Source organism: Triturus cristatus, chromosome 3_2 (assembly GCF_964204655.1).
Source record: "Triturus cristatus chromosome 3_2, aTriCri1.1, whole genome shotgun sequence".
NCBI lineage: Eukaryota > Metazoa > Chordata > Amphibia > Caudata > Salamandridae > Triturus > Triturus cristatus.
This window is the reverse complement of record NC_140584.1, coordinates 657,858,412-657,879,200: the sequence shown is the minus strand read 5'-3', so window position 1 is coordinate 657,879,200 and position 20,789 is coordinate 657,858,412. Positions and strand designations below refer to the sequence as shown.

The following is a 20,789-nucleotide window of genomic DNA, read 5'->3' as shown; positions in this document are numbered from 1 at the left end:
TTGCTTTGACTGTTTTCCCTCATCCCAACTACTGATTTGACTTTTGATATCACTTTGTCCTTTGCCTGCGCTTAATAGATGATGTCAGATGAGGCCATTGACATCACTGATGGGTTTGGAAGAGGATGACAACACTGTAAGTGTTCAAACATTGAAATATGAATATGCTAAAAAATCAAAAGCAGTCGTTCTGGTGAAGTTGTATGCCAAACATATTGTCATATGAACTGACCTTCAACCCCGAAGTCTGGCTGGGCAATGTGCCTTAATTGTGTGATCCTGGGCAAATTGATTCTGTTGTGCCCAGGATAACACAACCTCAGTTTCATACTTGTGCAAACATTTGTGGTGCCTGCAAACACTAATCTTTATATTAAAAAGCAAAAGTAAAACAGACTCCAGAAATAAACATAGTAAGAAAAACACACGTAGGTCATAAAAAAAACACCCTGGCTCCCAGGTTTTTAGTTCTGTCAACGGCTCCAAAAAAACACACAAGTATTGGCATAGCCAATAGGTCTCGCCTTTGGGACCTTATAAGTGTTTAGTTATCCAGCACAATATCCTTGGTGCAACAACATCAAGTGTTGCATGGCTAAACACTTATAAGGTCCCAAAGGCGAGACCTATTGGCTATGCCAATGCTTGTTCTGGCCATGGTTGTTAGTCATGCATCAACTGTATATTCTAATTATGTGTATGTATGCTGCTATTTGTTAAGGTTGCATTTATAAGAATGTATTATGCATTTTTTTGCACTTTACATATTGCACTATGCACGTTGCACTTTATAAAAGTTTGAAAATGAAGCTATCAAATAAGCTTTTTATATATGTTTGTTTTTCAATTTTCTTCTGATGTTCATCACCTCTCTTGTGAGGTTGGGATTAAGTGAGCTTATAACATGATTCTACGGTTTTGTGAACTGAAATGTGATGCTTGTACAATTTTCATTGCACTATGCATAATGATATTTTCAAGTGGTTGCACCAGCCGAACTGCAGTCAGAATATATTTTTGGTGGTGTTATGCGTGCCATCTCTTTATAATGGACAGTAAATGTAATTTTTAAAAGATGTATGTAACAAACTGGAGGTTTTATACGTTTTTAATTGTTGATTTTAATCTGTACTACGTATCATTGTTTTATGTTGTGTAGACCTCCGGAGGAGTTCCGTATCATAATAAAGATAAACTGTTTTCAGCCGGACTGCAAAAACTCTAAAAATATTAGCTCAGTTTCATGCCTCGATACAGCTTCTTGTTTTCCTCAACCATGTTAAAGGATAAAAAAAAATATTAAAATAGGAGAGCCTGACTAATATCCCAAAAGCAAAATAATACCACACAACAGTTATATTCCTTTACAATGATCACTGGACAAGCAACAGGGCCCTCCAATACAAACCAGCGACTGTACGCAAATAAAGGAGATTGATGAAGTTCACCAGCAATCATGGAATAACCAGAACCCAAAGCAACCCCATGGGCACCACATTAAGAAGCAACCAAGCCCAGTGAGAAACTGTTAATAATCTCCCAGACACTATACTACACTGGTGCTCTTTTTCCAGGAAACAGATTAAGGATGTAGTTCTATGCTATTCAAGCATAAACAGACAAAGGAACCTATACAGCACGAAATAATTCTAGGCAAAATGAAAATGCTTCTTCAGCTTTAAGGGACAAAACAAAAAACAGTGTGTAGTGATGGACTCAAAAGACTAGAAGGAGCAGAGTGTTGCTTCCAGCCAGAGCTATAAAAAGAGGGTGGAGTCGTTCTGTATTCCAATTGGGAGTCAAAGTGAGTGAATGGACAGTATAAGACTATTTGTACGGAGACAAGTGAAAAACTGAGACAAACCACAAACAAAGGGGAATAGTATGTTCTCCTCCCCACTGAAAGGCAGACCTGATACAAGAATGGAAACAGAAGGAGTTGTTTAGTAGTCTAGATAGCCCTTTGAAATCTGAAGAAGTTTATTTTTGCGATATTACAAGGCATCCTTGGTTGGAACACAGTGTGATCCTAGACATTTTTTTCTAGTTTCCTATTAGAACTGGGGTTTTTGGTTGTCAGAGTATGCACCCTGTACAAGCAGGAACCACGACTCTAGTCAGGGTAAGCAGCCAGATACACACTACAAGATAAGCTGCGCTCACCCTCTGGTAGTTTAGCACAGAACAGTCAGGCTTATCTAAAGAGGCAATGTGTAAAGTATTTGTGCACCACACAGCAGCACAATGAAAACCTCATAAAAATACTCCACAGTGGTTTAGGAACATAGACAATTTTAGGAGTAAATCGAGGCCAAAACAACAAAAATCCAATAAGTAGATCAAGTTATGAATTTTAAAAGATACATTTAAAAATGTAGTGTTGAGAAACAAAAAGCGTAGGGGTTACTGGAGGTCGCGCTGGACCGGGGAAAATCCAAAATTCAGGCAGACAACAATGGATGGCAGACCAGCTACTGGACTCACACAGGACCAGCTAAAATAGTACTTTGGATGGAGGAAGTGTCGGATTCAACCTATGAAGACCATGAAGGCTTCGTGCAGCCACTGTTTGGTCGTCAAGCAGTGCTGTCCGTCACTGTCGAGACGCGCAGTCCAGCGAAGCGATGTCGATCAGCTTCTGTGTCGAAGTCGAAGATCAATGCGTCAGAACATATAGAGCTACGTTGTCACTGCATCAATTTCGATGGTTCTGCCCAGCAGAAGCTCACTTTCAAGAGCTCAGGACTGGATTGGCAACTTTTGGCAGGGCAGGACTCAAGGATGGCAGAGTCCAGGTGCTGTTGCAGGACTGAAGAAATTCTTTGATGGCCCTGAGACTTCAGAACCGGGGACAAACCAGCAAGCCCTTGGAGTCACTCTGGGTTCAAGTGAGATGGGTCCAGTCCTTGTCCTCCACAGGGCAGAGATCAGCAGGCAGCAGGTCAGCACAGCAAAGCAATTCTTCCAGAGCAGTAGTCAAGCAGAGTGTCAATCCTTGCAGCACAGCAGCTTTACTCCTGGCAGAGTTCTTCACAGGTCCAGTAGTGTATGGTCTTGGTAGGGTCGGAGGCCCAGTACGTATACCAAGTTGTGCATTTGAAGTGGGGGTGACTTCAAAGAAGGATCTTTGAAGTGCACGCAGGTCCTCCTTTCTTCCCAGTCCTGGCTCCAGACTAGCTATGAGGGGTAATCGGTCCTTTGTGTGGGACACAAGACACTACCTATTGAAGTGTAAGTGTGAGCCCCTCCCTCCCTTCCTGCCCAGGAAGAACCTTCGGAATGCAGATGTATGTAGATGGGTACTCAGACACACCTATCCTTTCTGCGTTTGTGGCAGTCTAGTGGGAATGCATAAAGTGTAGCTGTCACCCACCCCAGATATGTACTGGAGACAGACTGCAAGGCAGTAAGAGCACAGAAATGGCCCGTTTCTAAAAGTGAAATTTCTAAAATAGTAATGTTAAATCCAACTTTATCATTAAAAAGGATTTATCATTACTGTTAGATTTGGGGGTCTCTAGTTGGCATAGGTAGGTACCTGTGACAAATAGGGACCCTTGCGTCTAGTCAGGGTAAAGGGGTACACTCCTAAAATAACCCCTGCTCACCCCCTTGGTAGCTTGGCACGAGCAGGCAGGCTTATCTCTGAGGCAGTGTGTAAAGCATTTGTGAACACATACAGTAATCAAGTGACAACACTACAGATGGACACCACACAAGTTTTACATCAAAAATAAGTATTCTTTATATAGATTTAACACAAGACCATAAACAACAAAAATCCACCATATTGATACTGGTAGAATTTGGCTTAGTTCTCTTAAGATGGTAAATGCGACACTCAGAGTACAATGTACCTTAAGATGTGACACACAGGGCAACGAAAGTGTTGCAAGGACGGTGATGTGTTAGAAGATCCGGTGCAAATGAACAAAGATGGAGCTTTCTTCTTGATGCGACACACTTCCCGGTGATGCGGCGGTGTCTGCTGCGACGTCGATCCTCTTCTCCGGCGATGCGAGATGCTTTACACGATGCGAGCAGCGACAGGCACTGCGACACGCTTCTCAGTGATGCGGCGGCGTCTGCTGTGACGTCGATCCTCTCCCCTGGCGATGCGAGTTGCTTCCACAACGATGCGAGCGGCGACAGGCACTGCGACACGCTTCTCAGTGATGCGGCGGCGTCTGCTGCGACGTCGATCCTCTTCTCCGGCGATGAGCCGCGACAGGCCCTGAGACACGCTTCTCGGAGATGCGGCAGCGTCTGATACGACGTCGATCCTCGTCTACTGAGATGAGCCATGACAGGTCCTGCAACATACTACCCAGTGATGCGGCGGCGTCTGCTGCGACGTTGCTCCTCTTCTCCTGCCGATGTGAGGCGCTTCGGTGGACCTGCGTTGACTCAACGATTTCTCTGCGACACGCTTCCCGGTGATGCGGCGGCATCTGCTGCGACGTCGATCCTCTTCTCCAGTGATGCGGGGCGCTTCGTGTTGTGAAGCGGCCGCGGCAGTTCGGCGATATGCTTCCTGTTCTTGAGTCGCGCTTCCAGCTCCTTGCGACACGCAAGTCCTCAAAAAGTCCAGCACAGCTGCAGGCACTTCAAGAGAACTCTGGGGGAGCTGGTGGGTGAAGTCTGTTGTCCCTGAGACTTCAGCAGGAGGCAAGCTCTTTTCCAAGCCCTTGGAGATCCTTCACAAGTTGACTAAAAGTGTACACAAAGTCCTTTCTCCTTTCTTTGGCAGTCAGGCAACCACTGCAGGCCAATCCCCCAAGCAGCACTTCAGCTTAGGGATAGTCTCTCCTCAGTTTCTTCTGGTTCCACTCCTCAGAAAAGGTTTCTTCTTGTTTCCCAAAGTGATCTAAAGTTCTTGGGTTTGGGTCCCAATATTTATACCAAGTTTCTCTTTGTTCTCTGAAGGCAGAGAGGCCTTTGCCTAGTCCAAACCAGTTCTGGTCAGTGCAGGGCAGAGACATCAGACGCACCACAGGAGGTGGAGCCAGCATTGTGGAGGGAAGTCACAGCCCTATTCAGGTCCCAGGTGCAACTCCTCCCACCCATCTAGATGCAGCTCTCTCTATTCAGCCCTATGCTGACTCACCCTGTCTCCTGGAGTCCCCCAGCCCCTTTCACTCAAACTCCAGACAAGGAATACACAGCCTAACAGAGGCAGGTTTGGATGGTTAGACAAGAAAATACCTACCTTCTAAAAGTGGTATTTTCAAACACAGAATGCTAAAACCAACTTCACTAAAATATGTATTTTATCATTCTGAGTTCAGGCATACTAAACTCGAATTCCTACCATGTTCCCTGAGGCAATTAGGATTATAAGATGTAATAATCAAACTGCCATTCTGGCCTATGGAGAACAGGTAGCCTTGCAATAGTGAAAAACTAAAATGGCTGTAATTCACTATTAGAACATGCCACACACACCAGGGCATGTCCGACCCTATGCTAACAATGCACCCTGCCCTTGGGCCTACCATAGGGGTGTCTGATATGAAGAAAAGGGAGGGTTTAGGGACTGGCAAGTGGGTGCACTTGCCCAGTCGGCATTACAGTACCAGACTGCATGCAGGCTCTGCAATGGTAGGCCTTAGACACACTTTTACAGGCTGCTTCTGTGGGTGGCACAACCAGTGCTGCAAGCCCACCAGCAGTATTTGGATTACCAGCCCGAGGCAGTCCTGGTGCACTGTACTAGGGTCTGACAGGTAACCCAAACCAACCAATCATGGGACCACTAATTCATACATTAATTTACAATAGGGAGCACTTGCACTGTGGCACTGGACAGCAGTGGCACAGTGCCCAAAGCATCTAACACCAGCAAAAACACATGAGGCAACAGCAAAAATGGAAGGGAGACCCAGACCAAGGTGCCAGGTCTAACAATTACCATTCCAAAGATATAAAGCATGATGCAGCTACTCCTTTCTGATCAGGAATTACAGCTTAAAAGTCTTATTAAGGAATTCTCAATGCTAGCCTATGCTACGAGAGGAGTAGGCATCACAGTAGTGAAAAACAAATTTGGGTGTTGGTCACTACCAGGAAATTCAAAACATAAGAGTACATGTCCTACCTTTTACTTACACAGCACCCTGCCCTTAGAACTAATTAGAGCCTACCTTAGGGGAGACTGATGTGCAATAAAAGGGGAGTTTAAGACTTGGCAAGTAGTTTTAAATGCCAAGTCGAAGTGGCAGTAAACTGCACACACAGGCCTTGCATTGGCAGGCCGGAGACAGGTTTGAAAGGCTACTTGTGTGGGTGGCACAACCAGTGCTGCAGGCCCACTAGTAGCATTTAGATTACAGGCCCTGGCTATATGGCATACCACTGTACAAGGGACTTACAAGTAAACTAAATTTGCCAATCATGTATACACCAATGTCACAATGTTTAGGAGAGAAGCATATGCATTTTAGCACTGGTCAGCAGAGATAAAGTGCTCAGAGTCCGAAGGCCAACAAAAAGAAGGTCAGAAAAAGAGGAGGAGAAAAGCAAAAAGTTTGGAGTGACCCTTCACAGAGGGCCATTTTGCCACAATTCCTATTTTCTCTCTTCAGAAAAAGAGCAGTGCATGTCTTAAATGATGCAAAAGCTTGCATAGCATGAAAGTGGCCTGTCATGCACCAGCACCCACAAATAATTTATCAGTTAGTTAAGATATTCAAATTCCAGGGCAAAATGATTCACAGTTTAGAGACCTGTCAACAGTTCTTGCAAACCAGCAGTAGCAGACCTGCAAGTAATAAATAACAAGCATTTGCAATGCAATAGGTCTTACATTTGCGAGAGTTTAAGCTATTGGCATTGTAAACAACAATGTCTTCTATTTTCACATAAATAAAAGGCATTGTCATTTACAATGCCAATAGCTCCAACTCTTGTAAATGCGAGACCTCGACCGCCATTGTCCCGGGCTGCATGAAAAGTGAAAGCGCGCATGGCACGCTGAAAGTTGCAGGAAAGTATGTCATGACTGCAGTAGGAGAAATCCGTTAAAGAAAATAATTACAGACAAAATAAGACGTACCATGTAACAACTGAAGTAAATGGGTCAGTACTCGTGGGAGGTTACGAATGAAGACGAGGTGATACTAAAGCAGGACTAACAAGCCTATTAACAAATCAGAAGCCAGCATTTACAAGCCAATGAAAAATTTGGGCAGAGAGTGAACAGAGCTTTAAGTCCATACTCTAATACAGCATGCCTCGCAGAGCAGCACATGCGCTGCCCAGGCTCGACATAAAAACTACACTCAAAATGTGACAAATCATTAAGTGACCATTTGAAAGATGAAAGGGGAGTGCTACAAAGATTTTAAGAGACATATTTTAACAAACAAAAAAGACAACGTTATAACACTACCAGTCTTAATATCTGCAATATTTGAGGAAAAAATAAACAAAAACAGAAATGCATACACCATTATAAATAAAACAACAGCTGTAAAAATCTCCAAAGTCATAGCAATCGCTTTCATTTAAGCTAAGTTGATGTTAAAAAAAAAAAGTGCCTTTGTACTTTGTCAGTCTACGAAATAATTACGTACGTACGTACTGAGGCACTGCATAATTTCATGCTGATTGAAGTTATTGCTTGTTATTTGCTTTGTTCGCCATAAGTTGGCAGGGTATGCTCAGACGAGAGTCCCTTGCTCACTTTGCCACTGGATTCAAGCATGCCTGGCTGAAGACGGCTGAAATGCCAGAAACCGGTCCTAGGAAGCTTGTTTCCGGTCCAGGGAAGACATGGCTTGGCAGTTCGGGCTGGACTGTTCCCATGAGGCACAGGGTCAGACTGATGTGCATATGGCCATGTCTGAACTGGGGTGGCAGAGTGGGCTAAAGAACGGTGATGGATTAAACCCAGATCAGTTGACTGGGGGCGAGTGCTTGCAATGTTCAACACTCCGTCCATCATTTCCTTTGGTTTCTGCTTTGTTCGCCATAAGTTGGCAGGGTATGCTCAGACGTGAGTCCCTTGCTCACTTTGCCACTGGATTCAAGCAAGCCTGGCTGAAGACGGCTGAAATGCCAGAAACCGGTCCTAGGGTGCTTGTTTCCTGTCCAGGGAAGACATGGCTTGGCAGTTCGGGTTGGACTGTTCCCATGAGGCACAGGGTCAGACTGATTTGCATATGGCCATGTCTGAACTGGGGTGGCAGAGTGGGCTAAATAACGGTGATGGATTAAACCCAGATCAGTTGACTGGGGGTGAGTGCTTGCAATGTTCAACACTCCGTCCATCATTTCCTTTGGTTTTCGATTGAAGTTATACAGCACTTCTTACTTTTTGGCATAAAGCTTAGGAAAATTGTTGGGAGTGGTGTATTTCAAGACATGAGACGTATGACAGTAGATAGCTGGACCATCACACATTCTTACTTTGCTAAAAGAGCGCTTGGTGTTGCCCACTGCCACAAACAATGATGTCATATGCACATCCAAACTTGAAAAGAAGCATCATAGTGGCCATGAAACAAAATGAACTTAAGCTTTCCATGCAGTTAGCACATGCAACTGTAGAGAATTTTCTTCAACAGTCCATTATTTCAGACAAAAAAAAATGATGGCAGTTTAGACTGCTCACAACCTACCAAGTATGTGGAAACATATTCCGCTAGTGGTGAGAAGACTTGATGAACTTGGACTGTTGTGGTAACTCCACATGGAATTTGCCAGAGTAGCTCTTTTCAGATGTTAATGGGCCATGGGACAACAGGGAATGTATCAGGCATTAGAGTTGGCTAAAGAAATGTCATGCTTCCAAATTGTTAATTGGCTAGGAACACCTAGATGAGAGGTAGGCTCTGCCCTGGGTGATTACCTCTGCTTCTTGATCTCAAATGAGCCTTTGCAAAGACCAGAGATCGCTGGAAGACTCAGCGAATCCTGTAGGTGGCACCAGTGATGGTTGGGCGACTCATCTAAAAGACAGTTAATTCTCACAGCACACTGTTGTGCAGCAGCCTCTGTGTCATGAACGTCTCCCTATAAGTGCATCAGGAACACTTCAACTTCAATCTATTACTCCCTCCACCTATGCCCTCTTCCACTGCTCCCGAGCACCGGACCTACCTGACATGTGTTGCTGGTGCTTAAGAATTATATTTTATATGTTAAAAAAAAAAATCAGAGTCGATACTGTAACTTATCAAGTCTATGGAGAATTTCAACAGAGAAACAAAAAGAGTTTGCAAACTTCCACACAAAATAAAAATAAAACAACTATGGGTATGTATACCACTTACGTGTGGTTAAATTCAACCCTTTTTTCATGTGGTCGTCTGCAGAAATTGAACAAGGGATATTTTCCAATAAACCCCTAATGAATCACAACTATAACTAGCATCCCTTACAGTGAAAAAGCAGGTCTTTATTGCTTGAAATAATTTAAAAGCAAATCTGTATAATGACATTAAACAGGCTAATGTGCCCAACAAACCAGCCAACACACATACTATGTTTCTCCTGCCTACACTCTGCATGCACTGGGTGATGACAAGAATATACATGGACATATTAGTCACTCTAAAACATCAGTGGCAAACAGATTTTGCTAACTTGCCTGACCAGCGAGACTCCAGCCTTTGAAAAGTGTGGGGCCAGTCGCTCAAGCATGAAACCTGTTAACCCCACGGGAAACCAATATTCTTACAAAATACTCACATTCCAATAGTCTTTACCACCATAGTGATCGTGGAGCAAGTTTTCGGCTCGGTCGACCATCACTGATCTGCAAAAATCAGGGAGTAGCTGTGGTCAGTATTTAAGAAACGTTTAGCAGCACACTTCCACAAAGCCAGTGGAAACATTTCTGCAATTGGTTTTCACTCAAAGTTGATCAGAAACATTCACACGCCAGCTAACTGAAGGTTTCACTTTGCAGTGTTTGTGATAACTGTTTTACTGACATGGAAGATGGGCAAATACTGGGAGCACGGAGGTGGTTTGCCTTTCTCACAATAGTCAGAGAAATCATTCACACCCCTTCTGGACTGAACTATCACACACAGTTGGAAGGCATTCATAAAAAGCTGAGGAACCAAACATTAAAGACTGATAGAAGTTAACACCCCACAAACAATAATTCTCTCTCATCAACAGGATTCAATTAATACTCCCATTTTAACCCCTGTGAGAAGCTGCCCTGGTATATCATGTCCACTAATGTAAGTGGGCACCTAGCACCAGTCCAGACAACCCTTGTGGTGATATAAAACAGGTCTTCGACAACCTTAGAAAGCTCTCTAAGTGGTAGCTGTGGAGAGCAGCCTTCAGGCTTAGTCCAGAAGGAGGTGTAAATCAGCTTGTTTTACCAGAATGCAATCTTCTAGTATAGATTAAGTGAAAAATAACCACACAAAGTAGTTATAAAAATATGTATTTATTATATAACACCTCCAACACATAGAAATATCTCCTATCTGGAGATATGCACAATACTTTAGCAAAGAAACACAGTAAATAGCACTAAATACACAGTGGCCCCAGGGGGGGGGACGAAACCATAAACTAAGAAAGTGGTATAAGAACCACGACTGGCATCAAGACAGTGTCGAGAGGAGGTGGATGTGCTGGGGACACAAGTAACCACCCAAGGTAAGTAGATGGTGATCCCATGGAGAGTGTGTGCAGTGTGAGTACACGACTGCGTGCTTCGTACAATCCTACGTGTAAGTCGCGGTTGGATTTTTAAAGATTAAGACCCTTCCCAGTGGACCCTGAAGAAACCCTGTGGAAGACAGAAGGTTTGAGAGCCACCCGACCCGTGGATACCCTAGTACCCACATTACCTACACCAGGGAAGCCGGGTGCATACATGTGAAGTGGTGTCGGGAACCGCTGTCGTTTCCAAAGGAGGACTTCAGGAAAGTGCCGCTGCTGGAAGGGAAGAACATGTCCGGTAGAATCCGAAGGTAGATTCTAGATGAGAAGTACCTGCAAGCAGAGGGGACAGAGTCTATGTCACTGAGGAGTGACCAGGAGACTTGGAAGATGAATGCCCTCCGATGTCGGGTGTTACAGGATGGATGACGGTGACCTTGACTCTGCAGCTGTGAGGACCAGGCGACGCTGAGGAAGACCAGGAGCCGTGCATGAGCTGTCCCACGAAGGATGTCGAGTGCTGAGGAGTCGATGTCCAGGGGGAGCACCAACACGCCTCCGCAAAGGCAATCCACGCAGGAATCAAAGAAGCAGCAATGTCTGGACCAGCAAGGTCCAGGGGACTCACCAAAGGCAGGGGAGTCAGGGCAGGCCCCGAGCAAACAGGGGAGCCCAAGAGAAGCAAAGTTGACCCTCAAATGGACCCGCAGGCCGAAGGGACAGGAGTCACGAAAGGACCTCAAGCAGCTCACCAAACGATGCAGGCCATGATGCACACGATGCGGTGCGGCTGAAGATTCTGGTCACAGGAGATGCCTGAGGCTGGGGCTACTTGAAACCCGAAGATCTTCTTGGAATGAAGTCAACAAGCCTTTCCAACTGCAAGTTGATGCGGTACACAAGGGTTCGGTTATTGCAACCCCCACGAGAAATACTGGCCTCAAACTTAGTGAGAGGGTAGAGCAGGCCTCGGGAGCTGTGGAAAACCACCACCTGTGTTGCAGAGCCGTTCGGAGTCCGGAGGAGCTCAGGATCAGCAGACCGGTCAACTTAGTTGCGGTGCTTGCGAATGCAGGGGAGTGACCCCTTCACCCCAAGGGAGATTTCTTCAGGTGTCTTTGATACTTCACAGGGCTTGAAAGGTTCCTGTATGGTGCACAGACGATCCAGCAGACTGGAAGGAAGACGAAGTCAGGCCCAAACAAAGTCCAGAGTGCCCAGACGGTCGAAGTGCAGTGGTGTCTTACCTGAATCTTATCCCACGACAAATCTAGGGACCTACACCCAGGTAAGCCCTTAAGTATCCTAGGGAAAGGGTTGGGAAGATTCAGGGGACCCTCCCAGGGGAGGGTCTGGACAAGGGGCAAGGTTACTCCTATGTCCTTTGTCCAGTTTTGTCCAGTTTTGTGCCAGAGCGGAAGCCAACGGCTCCCAGAACTGGTTTGAACTGGAATATGCACAGGGACACCAACTGTGCCCCACATGCAGACTGAGTGGCGCTGGCAAGCGAACCCACCTCAACCCAATACACTAAATCCTGTCTGGGAGGTGGTCACACCTGCCTGTGACAGGATGCCTATTGTCATACCTTCCTCTGCTCGAGCCTTGCTCAGCAGCAGAAGGGCAGAAACATGTCTCTGGTCAGCAGCAACCATTTTGTGCTGTCCGTGTCAAGAAGGCTGGTACCGGAAATACTGAGAGACTAACGGAGGGCTCTTCCAGTGCTTGGAATCATACCTCCCACACCATTTAGGGTGTGGGGGTATGATTCCAATGATGCAAAATACATGCTTCAGCCCATGGGAGACCTCTGGGGTACCAATGCCCTGGACAGCTTAGTACCATATACTAGGGACTTATAAGGGTACCCCAGTATCCAATTTGGGATGTACCCAAGTACTCAACACAACAGTTTAGGGAGAAAGCAGATAGACTGGGGTCCTGATTAGCAGGATCCCAGTCACACTAGTCAAAATACAGCTAAGCACCAGGCACAAAAGTGGGGATAACCATGCAGAAGGATCCTACCTTCCTACAACCACTATTCCAGGGAATAGTAAGATTGCTATTTATTGCAGGTTTGTAATGGCTCACTTGATCTGTATTTATTTATTGAGCATCATACCAAAAGGGCTCTGGGAATTCCTCCAATCGTCAATCCATCTGAGTTTAAGTCATGAATGAAGGCATGCAGTATCCTCTCTGCTCAAGTGAGCCTTTGTTTCATCTCATTTTACTAATGTTTTGTGTCCAACACATTCTCCTGTGTGTTTCCCTTGCACTAAAAGTTCTCTGTAGAACTTGGCCAACTCCTCACACATTAACCACTACCCACTGCAACTCATGAACATTTACCCACTTCTTTTAAAGAAGTCATGGCCCCAGTCATGATATACAAAATTTGTTATGACCTCCTTCACCAAGTTCGACAAAGGAAAGCCATTGGGGGCTGCAATAACAATCATACTTCATGCACCTCTAAATCCATTGTCCCCCCCCCCCCCCCCGATTATCGGCAAACTTATTTTTCTCTGTGATTTGTACAAAGGGGAAATTTAAAAAAAAATGAATTCCTCTCGCATCTGCCTTCATTTTATGATTTGTGTATAGATAGTGTATTAAATAGCATCACCAGTAAAAATATATTTTCCTTTGGCCAATTTCAGGCAATTGAAAGCATTCACTGTGAATATTTTTTATTTCAGTAGTAAGCAAGACAGTTAAATTGAGGGGAGATGACTCAGTATTGGTATGAGATGTGGTTGAGAACCAATAAAATTCAATGCCTAGAAGTACAAAGATTTCTGTGAGGAGCACCAACCTTACCAATTGTAGCGTGACACAAGCAGCAAGGCCTTCCTCAGAGAAAATTGTACGTGTTACATGAATAGCACCACCATGTCAACATCACAGTTATACAAAAAATAAGTTAAAATTTCCAAACTAATTCAGTTAAAGACAATAGAAGGTATTTATTAAAAAAAAATAAAAAAAATTAAAACATGATTTAAGGATCAGTAGTTAGAAACAATATGAAAAAGCGCCCAAAGTCAACAAGTAGAAACCAAAACAACACATTTTCTCTAATGGGTTGTAGTGGACTAGGTGATGGCACCCACCACACTGAAGCAGAGATGGATAAAGGTCTGTGGAGGTGGTTGGTTCAACCCCCGGTCAAGCTGTATGGCAAACAGAAGCTTACCGAGCAGATGTATTTTGAAGAAGAACAGGAGCCATAATGGATGCTGATCCTTGAACCGACAGACAGCTCACATTCAAGCCTCTTGTTTCCTCGTAGCCCCAGAACCAGCCCCTAGGGGAGAAGTTATTTAATTAAATATTTATATTTGTTTGCTTTAAACTATACGAACAGAAATATAAAACAAAAACCTTAATAAGCACTGTTCTGCTTCAAACCCCAAAAGAAAGGAAACACAAAGCTGCAGATAGGCAAAGAACAACATTAAATGAACAGCCCTCACAATCAGTAATAAAATACCAACTCGGGAAATACCAACCAGTACTAGCACACTGAAAAATCGATAAAAATGCACAGCATACAAAGCAATGACAAGGCCATCATCGTGTAATGATCGGTTTAGATGAGGCTTAACTCTGTGCTTCCATATTCAGTGACACTGCCACAACACCTCATGTTTGAGTGTTGCTTAGTCACAACTACATTTCAGCACTTTTTGAGCGAGGCATTCAATGTAACACCTCTGTGTTTATTCAATTTTTTTATTCCTTGTTTTTAGACTGTCTTGAAAACCAGATTTACATTTTAGTTTGACCTAGATACCATGTTTATAAACAGGTTTTAATACAAGACAAATATATTCTTAAGAAAGTCTATGACACATTGCCTTTTACGAAATCTAGATACATGTAGTATCCTCTTGATATCTCAGTTGTTTCCTCTGTCAATAGTGATTGAAACCATAATTAATTTCACAAAAAGAACTCTAGAAACATCACCAATATTAGGTATTTTGATGGTGATTCATAACCACTGTCTCTTTCGGTATATGAGCGTGAATGCAGGGAGCTGTGTTACTGACGTAGATGCGGCATCCTGCAGAGCACAAGGCAAGCCATGTGTTTGGTGGCCTTGCTGAAGTTGACAATGCCTCTCCTTCAGGAAAAGAGAATGATGTAATCAGTGGAAATGTAAATTATTCCAGGACGATTGATAGAGACTGCTACTGTATGAATGGCTGTCAACATATGTGCTAGAACGCCGTATTGAGTAGAACTTTTGAGAGTGAGAATTAGAGCAGAGTTTGTGGGGGGATTGGCATTGGGCTCACGGGCATTTCCAACTGGGCAGGACACCGGTCCCCAGCCCAACCACGCCCAGCATGAGTGGCAGGGACAGGAGCAGTATCTCCACTTGAAGATAAGACTGGATCAAAGAGATGTCAAGGGCTGGGTGGCCAAGCACCAGGTGAACCTCTGGCTCACCTGAGCCACTGGCAGCAGATCTCCCAAGAGTCTCTGAGTTTGCTGCCTATTCTAGAAATGGCAGAGAGGATGGGGGGGGGTGGAGTTGCCAAACTCTTAAAAGCACTAACTAAACCACACATTGCGAGTGCCCATTGAGAGCTCCAACCTGAGTGTGAGTGCTTAGTTCACCAGCATATCAGTAAGAAGACATTCCCAAAGAATTTGGCCCACAGTTATTAATCTTTCAGACTGGAATTTAAGGCACAGCTCACCCGAGTCTGATGGCCCTGGGAGGTACTTAGGATGAATTAACTTCACACCTGCTGCCATTATATAGTTACCGCCTCACCCTGAATACGTGTATAACTGGACGAATGTTGCTAGAGGAAGCGCCCATGGGTATGAGCTATTTAGAAGACAAAGTTAAAATGGCCCCCCCTCTTACTCTGGGTCAAAATACGTTATACCCCACAATCGGGTTTTTTCAAGAGACATTTAAGGCAATTGCCTGGAATTCGACAATAGACGCTCTATCTCGTGGATGGCATATGTAAAGAAAAGCTTTAATAACATGGGCATGATTAACCTTTCTGATTCTCCAGATTGCATTGGGACCCAAACTAAGGCCTTAGTTAAGAACAAATTTACTATGAGAAATGAATTAGATTCGAAAGGGCAAGTCGTTTAACTTCAGTTTTTAACTATCTGCCTATTTCAGCAATGCATGGGACAGAGCAGTACTTAACCTGGGTAGAAAAACCAGAACACAGATTTTATCTTACAAGACTCAGGTTAAATACAATTCATTTTTTGGGTGCCTTGCCTAACCCTAGCTCCTGGTTTGAATTTCTTCCGGTTTGCCCATGTAAAAACTCTTCATCACACTTTATACTTTTTTGCACTGCATACAGCAGCTAGAGAAGATGCTTTTTAAGACCACTTTTAAAGCATAAGCACTTTAATTCATGCCAAGAGGGATTGATTTTTAAAAAACGTTTAGAAACTCCTACGATTTGTTTCTCTGTCTAATAGTTTTAATCACCAATTACTAGGGGTGCCAAATATATATTTTCATGTATTTTTAAAAAAAGTTTATATAAGGCAAATGTTATATTTAATGAGGTTTTAAATCTGTTTTAACCAAATGTGTTTTTGTTTTTTTTTAAATTTAAATTCATATTTAAATTGATTGATCACAGACAAAAAAAAAAAAAGATGCATTTCATTTTGTCTTCAACAAGCGAAGAGAAAACAAATCAAAAAGGCGTTTTTCAATTACATTAAATACAGCTACAATAAGTAGATATATACAGATGGATATATACACTAAAACACTTCTATAAATGCCATAACAAATCATAGCATGTCAAGTTTCAGCAATAGTTACAGAAACACTTTCAATCCCACTGAAGGCTGGTCCAAATCCGTCCAAATGTAACCAAAGATCTCAATCCCCTTGCTTTTGCCAGTGCTAATTCCATTTCGTAGACCCCCCTCAGTAACAACCAGAATTCAGTGATAGTAGGGCTAGATTTTTCTATCCATACCCTAGCGATAGTCAGACGAGCACATGCCACAAAAATTGACACAAAAAATTGGAAACATTACCGGTATCAAGTAGTAACCCTAAAAGGATTTCCTTCTCTGATAGTACCGTAGTTTTACCAGTTAACTTACTCAGTTCCTGGGCGATCCTATGCCAGAAATCGGCAAGCTTGGGGCATGTGATAAACATATGTCGTAAATCTGAAGCGAATTCATTACACTTAGGGCAGTGAGATTTAGTAGAATTGCTTGAGGTAGCCCATTTGGAAATCATTTTTGGAGTATAGTGCAGCATAAATAGAATACGATGCTGTTGTAGTTTTAAATTAATTGAGGTGACAGAAGAGCTAATTCTGACGAGTGCATCTAAAACCTCATCAGAAGTCACCTCTGTACCAAACAAAGTATTCAATTTAGCTGTAACCTGTAGCATATCGTCATCGAGTACATCCATAAAGCAGCAATAAGCTCTCCCTATAAGGCTACGACTGCAATTCTTAAAAATTACACGAAGAACTTCTGTTGTCTGGGGGGAGAGCCAATATTCCTTTCCCTTGCATAAAAAAATTCCCAATTTGTAAATATTTGAAAAATGAATTATACGTAAGCCCATATTCCATTAATAATGACTGAAAAGACTTGAAGCCATATTCATCATAGAGCTGCCCCAACATTATAATTCCCTGTTGTTGCCAAGATTGCGTAACTGAATCCGGGAAGATGTCAGGAAGCTTCGGATTACCCCAAAGATAAGTAAATTCATGCCAATCTGAAAGATTGAACTTTTTACATATATCTTGCCAAATATAAAAGATATGTTGGATAGTCTTAAATCGAACTCTTTTGTAGTAATTGGGATCTGACAGAGACTGAAGCAAGAAGCCAGTATTTGAGCCACATGCCAACTGATACGATAACCAAGGTTTCCTCACATCAGGTCCCTTAATTAAAGACTGAATTCGGCTAATAAAGGCGGCCCAAAAATAAATTCTAAAGTCTGGAAGTTTAAAGCCTCCCTGCCTAAAACACAGCTTAATGTATCTAAGTGCCCGTCTTGCTCTCCGATAATTCCAGATAAAACTTCCCAACAACACTGTCTAGACGCTTAAAAAAAAGACACTGGAATTCTTAAAGGAATGGCGCGAAAAAAGTAAAGGAATTTAGGCAATATATTCATCTTTACTATATTGCACCTCCCAATAATAGTCAGCGGAAGCTTTTGCCACCTACGCAGGTCATTAGTGACCTTTTTCAAAAGCGGGGTATAGTTTAAGTCAAATATATCGTCAGTACAAGCACTAAGGCACACCCCCAGATACCTAGCCAAGGTTGTAATACCTAATGAAGATGGGGCAGATGCCGGTGTAAAGTTTAAGATAGACTGTGTTTTATTCAAATTCAATTTGTATCCGGAAAAAGACCCAAATCGCTGCGCTTCTTGAGTTAGTTCTAAAATAGTTTCTACTGGCCTTGTGGAAAAAACAGCAATATCATCCGCGTATGCGGTGACTTTCAGGGGAATACCATTAAAAACAACTGGTGGTATAGACATATTATAAAGTAGATGCTTAATAAAAGGCTCGATATATAATGCGAATAGTAAGGGAGAAAGAGGACACCCTTACCGTGTACCGCGAGAGATACTGAACACAGACGAGGCAAGGCCGCTATATTTAATCGTGGCAGTGGGTTTGTAGTAAAGTTTCTGAATAGCCGAGATAAACCTCCGACCGAGGCCTAAAGAGCCCATCGTGACCCACAAGGAGCCCCAGGCCACCCAACATTAACCAAATGTGTAAAGCTCTTTAATAATCTATGAATCCGAAAAACTACATAATATATAATGTACTTTTATTTTGTCTTTTTATGGCCATTGTAATGGCTGAATAAAGACTACTGAACTGAACTGACTTAAATGGGTACTGCTATTCACAAAAGCTTTCATGCTTACACATGGGAAGCAGCATCGGTTTCAGACTTCCAGTTTTACTTCAGTAAACATTTTCTGTGTTGGCATCTCCACCATCCTGGTAAGGACTTTTACATCTGCTGAAATACCATTGTGGAGTGGAGCATTTCTTTTCTCCTTTGGAAAAATATATTTCCCAGTAGAGGTTCTTTTCCCCTTCGAGACTGGGAGTGTACCATTCATCTTCTCACCTGGTAAAGAAATGTACTGCTGCTGCCAAAAAAAGAGCACATCTCTAACCATGTTCAGAATAAGAAAGGGCAGTCGAGGAGTGCGTAAATACACTTAACTCACGTGGTTGTGGGTGCTCAAAAACTTTCGAGATCAACCACACCTTGCTCACTCCCCACCACTTGAATTTAATGCAAAGTTACCTTTTGTGAGTTACTTGCAATCATACATCCAGCCATCTGCACTCATAGGTATGATTTAAGAGCACAAATGGCTTTGTGAATCGAGCAAAGGAATAAATCACCAAAGAAAACATGAATAAATCAAAAACAAAATCTAACGTGGATAATAGATGTTGGAAGGTTTCATGAAAATATTACTCAATTGGCATTAGTACCCTTATGTATAAATCAATGAGACTGGAAGTAAAAAATAAAATCATGAAAAGTTACCTGTAGTGGCCATTTTTGTCTGCAGAATACATGAGCTGGTCAATGCAAGGCCTGGCATCAACTTTCTCCTCCCAGATACCTTCCTTCCAGCCCTCTGCATAGCCCTGTAGAACATACACCTGTTCAATAAAAGGTCCTCCAGCCTCTGTAAAAGACAGAGGTCTCGTTATCATCCATGACTTTTCAATTAACATGCAAAAACAGGTTTGCAAAGTGGGCTTGAAAGATACCTCGACAAGGTACCAACTCAACCTTACAGAGGAAACTCATAACCAAAATACATCATTCCAATTTGGAGGTCACATTTTAGTTGTTGCTGAGTGCCAGAAATGTTGTTCCAATCATGTACACGGTTATCCTTTCAATGTTTAAAAAAGTAGTCATATATGTAAATACATGGAAATGGAATAGATGTGCAAATTGCCCCCTTAATTATCGAAGTAAAAAGCTTTTGCAAAAACGTGCATTTAAACCAAAGTTCCTACTCAACAGGTTTGCAACTACCTGTGACTTTGTTGCAAACATCCTGCTTAATAAGGCCCAAATAAAATGATTTTCATGTAAAGCTACAACTACTTCTGTCCATCTTTTTTCTTTTTCATCCCAAATTGCTCTTTGCATATACCTTCAATATTCTTTTCTCTTTTCCTTCAATATTGCAAATCTTGAAACTTGATCTATACTATAAAGGCTTTTCTGATGCGCTTATTTAGTTTGACTCTTGTTTTAGCTTTCTCAGTGAAAGCTATTCTAGCTTTTTACTTTCTGTATTAGGCTGGCATAATCCTCAAGGTTTTCTTGGGATATGCGCTGTGAATACCTTGTTAACAAATCAAGAATCATTTCTTCACTCTGTTTTCTCAATTTCAAAGACCAAATGATCCTTCTTTTTTTTTTTTTTTACACTTTCTTGATGACTATTAAACCAAATATCACTGGTGTGAGCTTTAAAAATACATTGACAATTTAAGAGGCCTGTAGCCGCTTACAGTCTGCCCCCCCAACCCCCATATCAACGATAAGTGAGAAATTGCCTGATGAGATTACTGCATATTTAGGAGTGTGGATATTCTCGAACAGCTTTAAAAGTACGAGTTTTAAAACAATAAAAGGAAAAAGGTAAAATAATTATTCTGTTTTTAGAAAAAAAGCAACACTGATCATGTTTCATCCAACGTAGTGTCTTAAGTTAATTTACAAAATTTTAATAATGTCCTTTCTGCCACTGCGGACTTCCTGACTTACTCCGTTCGTTGTAACAGAGCTTAGGAGCCATCTGTCCGTTAACTTTCTTGTAACAATTTTGTTACCTTAGTCATAAATTTAATTCCCCGACATGCCAGGATAGAAGAAGTGCCTCCTAGCCAGCTTATTACTGCTTGCCGGCAAGTGCGGATCTTTAACATGATAAAGATGGCCCGAAGATATCTTCTTCTTAAAACTAGTAAAGCTGGACATGCATATAACAAATGCGTCAAAGTTTCCTTCTGGTATCCACACAGTCTACAGTGTGGACTTTCAATTTGATGTTTCCAAGAGGGTCTTAAATCCTTTGAGTGGTGCATGCCCATATG

The 20,789-nt window shown here is 42.7% G+C and overlaps 1 protein-coding gene across 1 annotated transcript in view; it reads right to left on the bottom strand.

Annotated features, from left to right (window-relative positions):
• The window catches only part of POFUT2 (protein O-fucosyltransferase 2), a 133,162-nt gene that overhangs the window by 44,001 nt on the left and 68,372 nt on the right, over positions 1–20,789 (bottom strand). The window contains exons 3-5 of the mRNA XM_085648615.1: positions 19,216–19,360; positions 13,835–13,945; positions 9,694–9,760 (exon numbers count right to left, since the gene is read on the bottom strand). Coding sequence (XP_085504741.1) covers positions 9,694–9,760; positions 13,835–13,945; positions 19,216–19,360 — 323 coding nt within the window. The remainder of the gene's footprint in view (positions 1–9,693; positions 9,761–13,834; positions 13,946–19,215; positions 19,361–20,789) is intronic.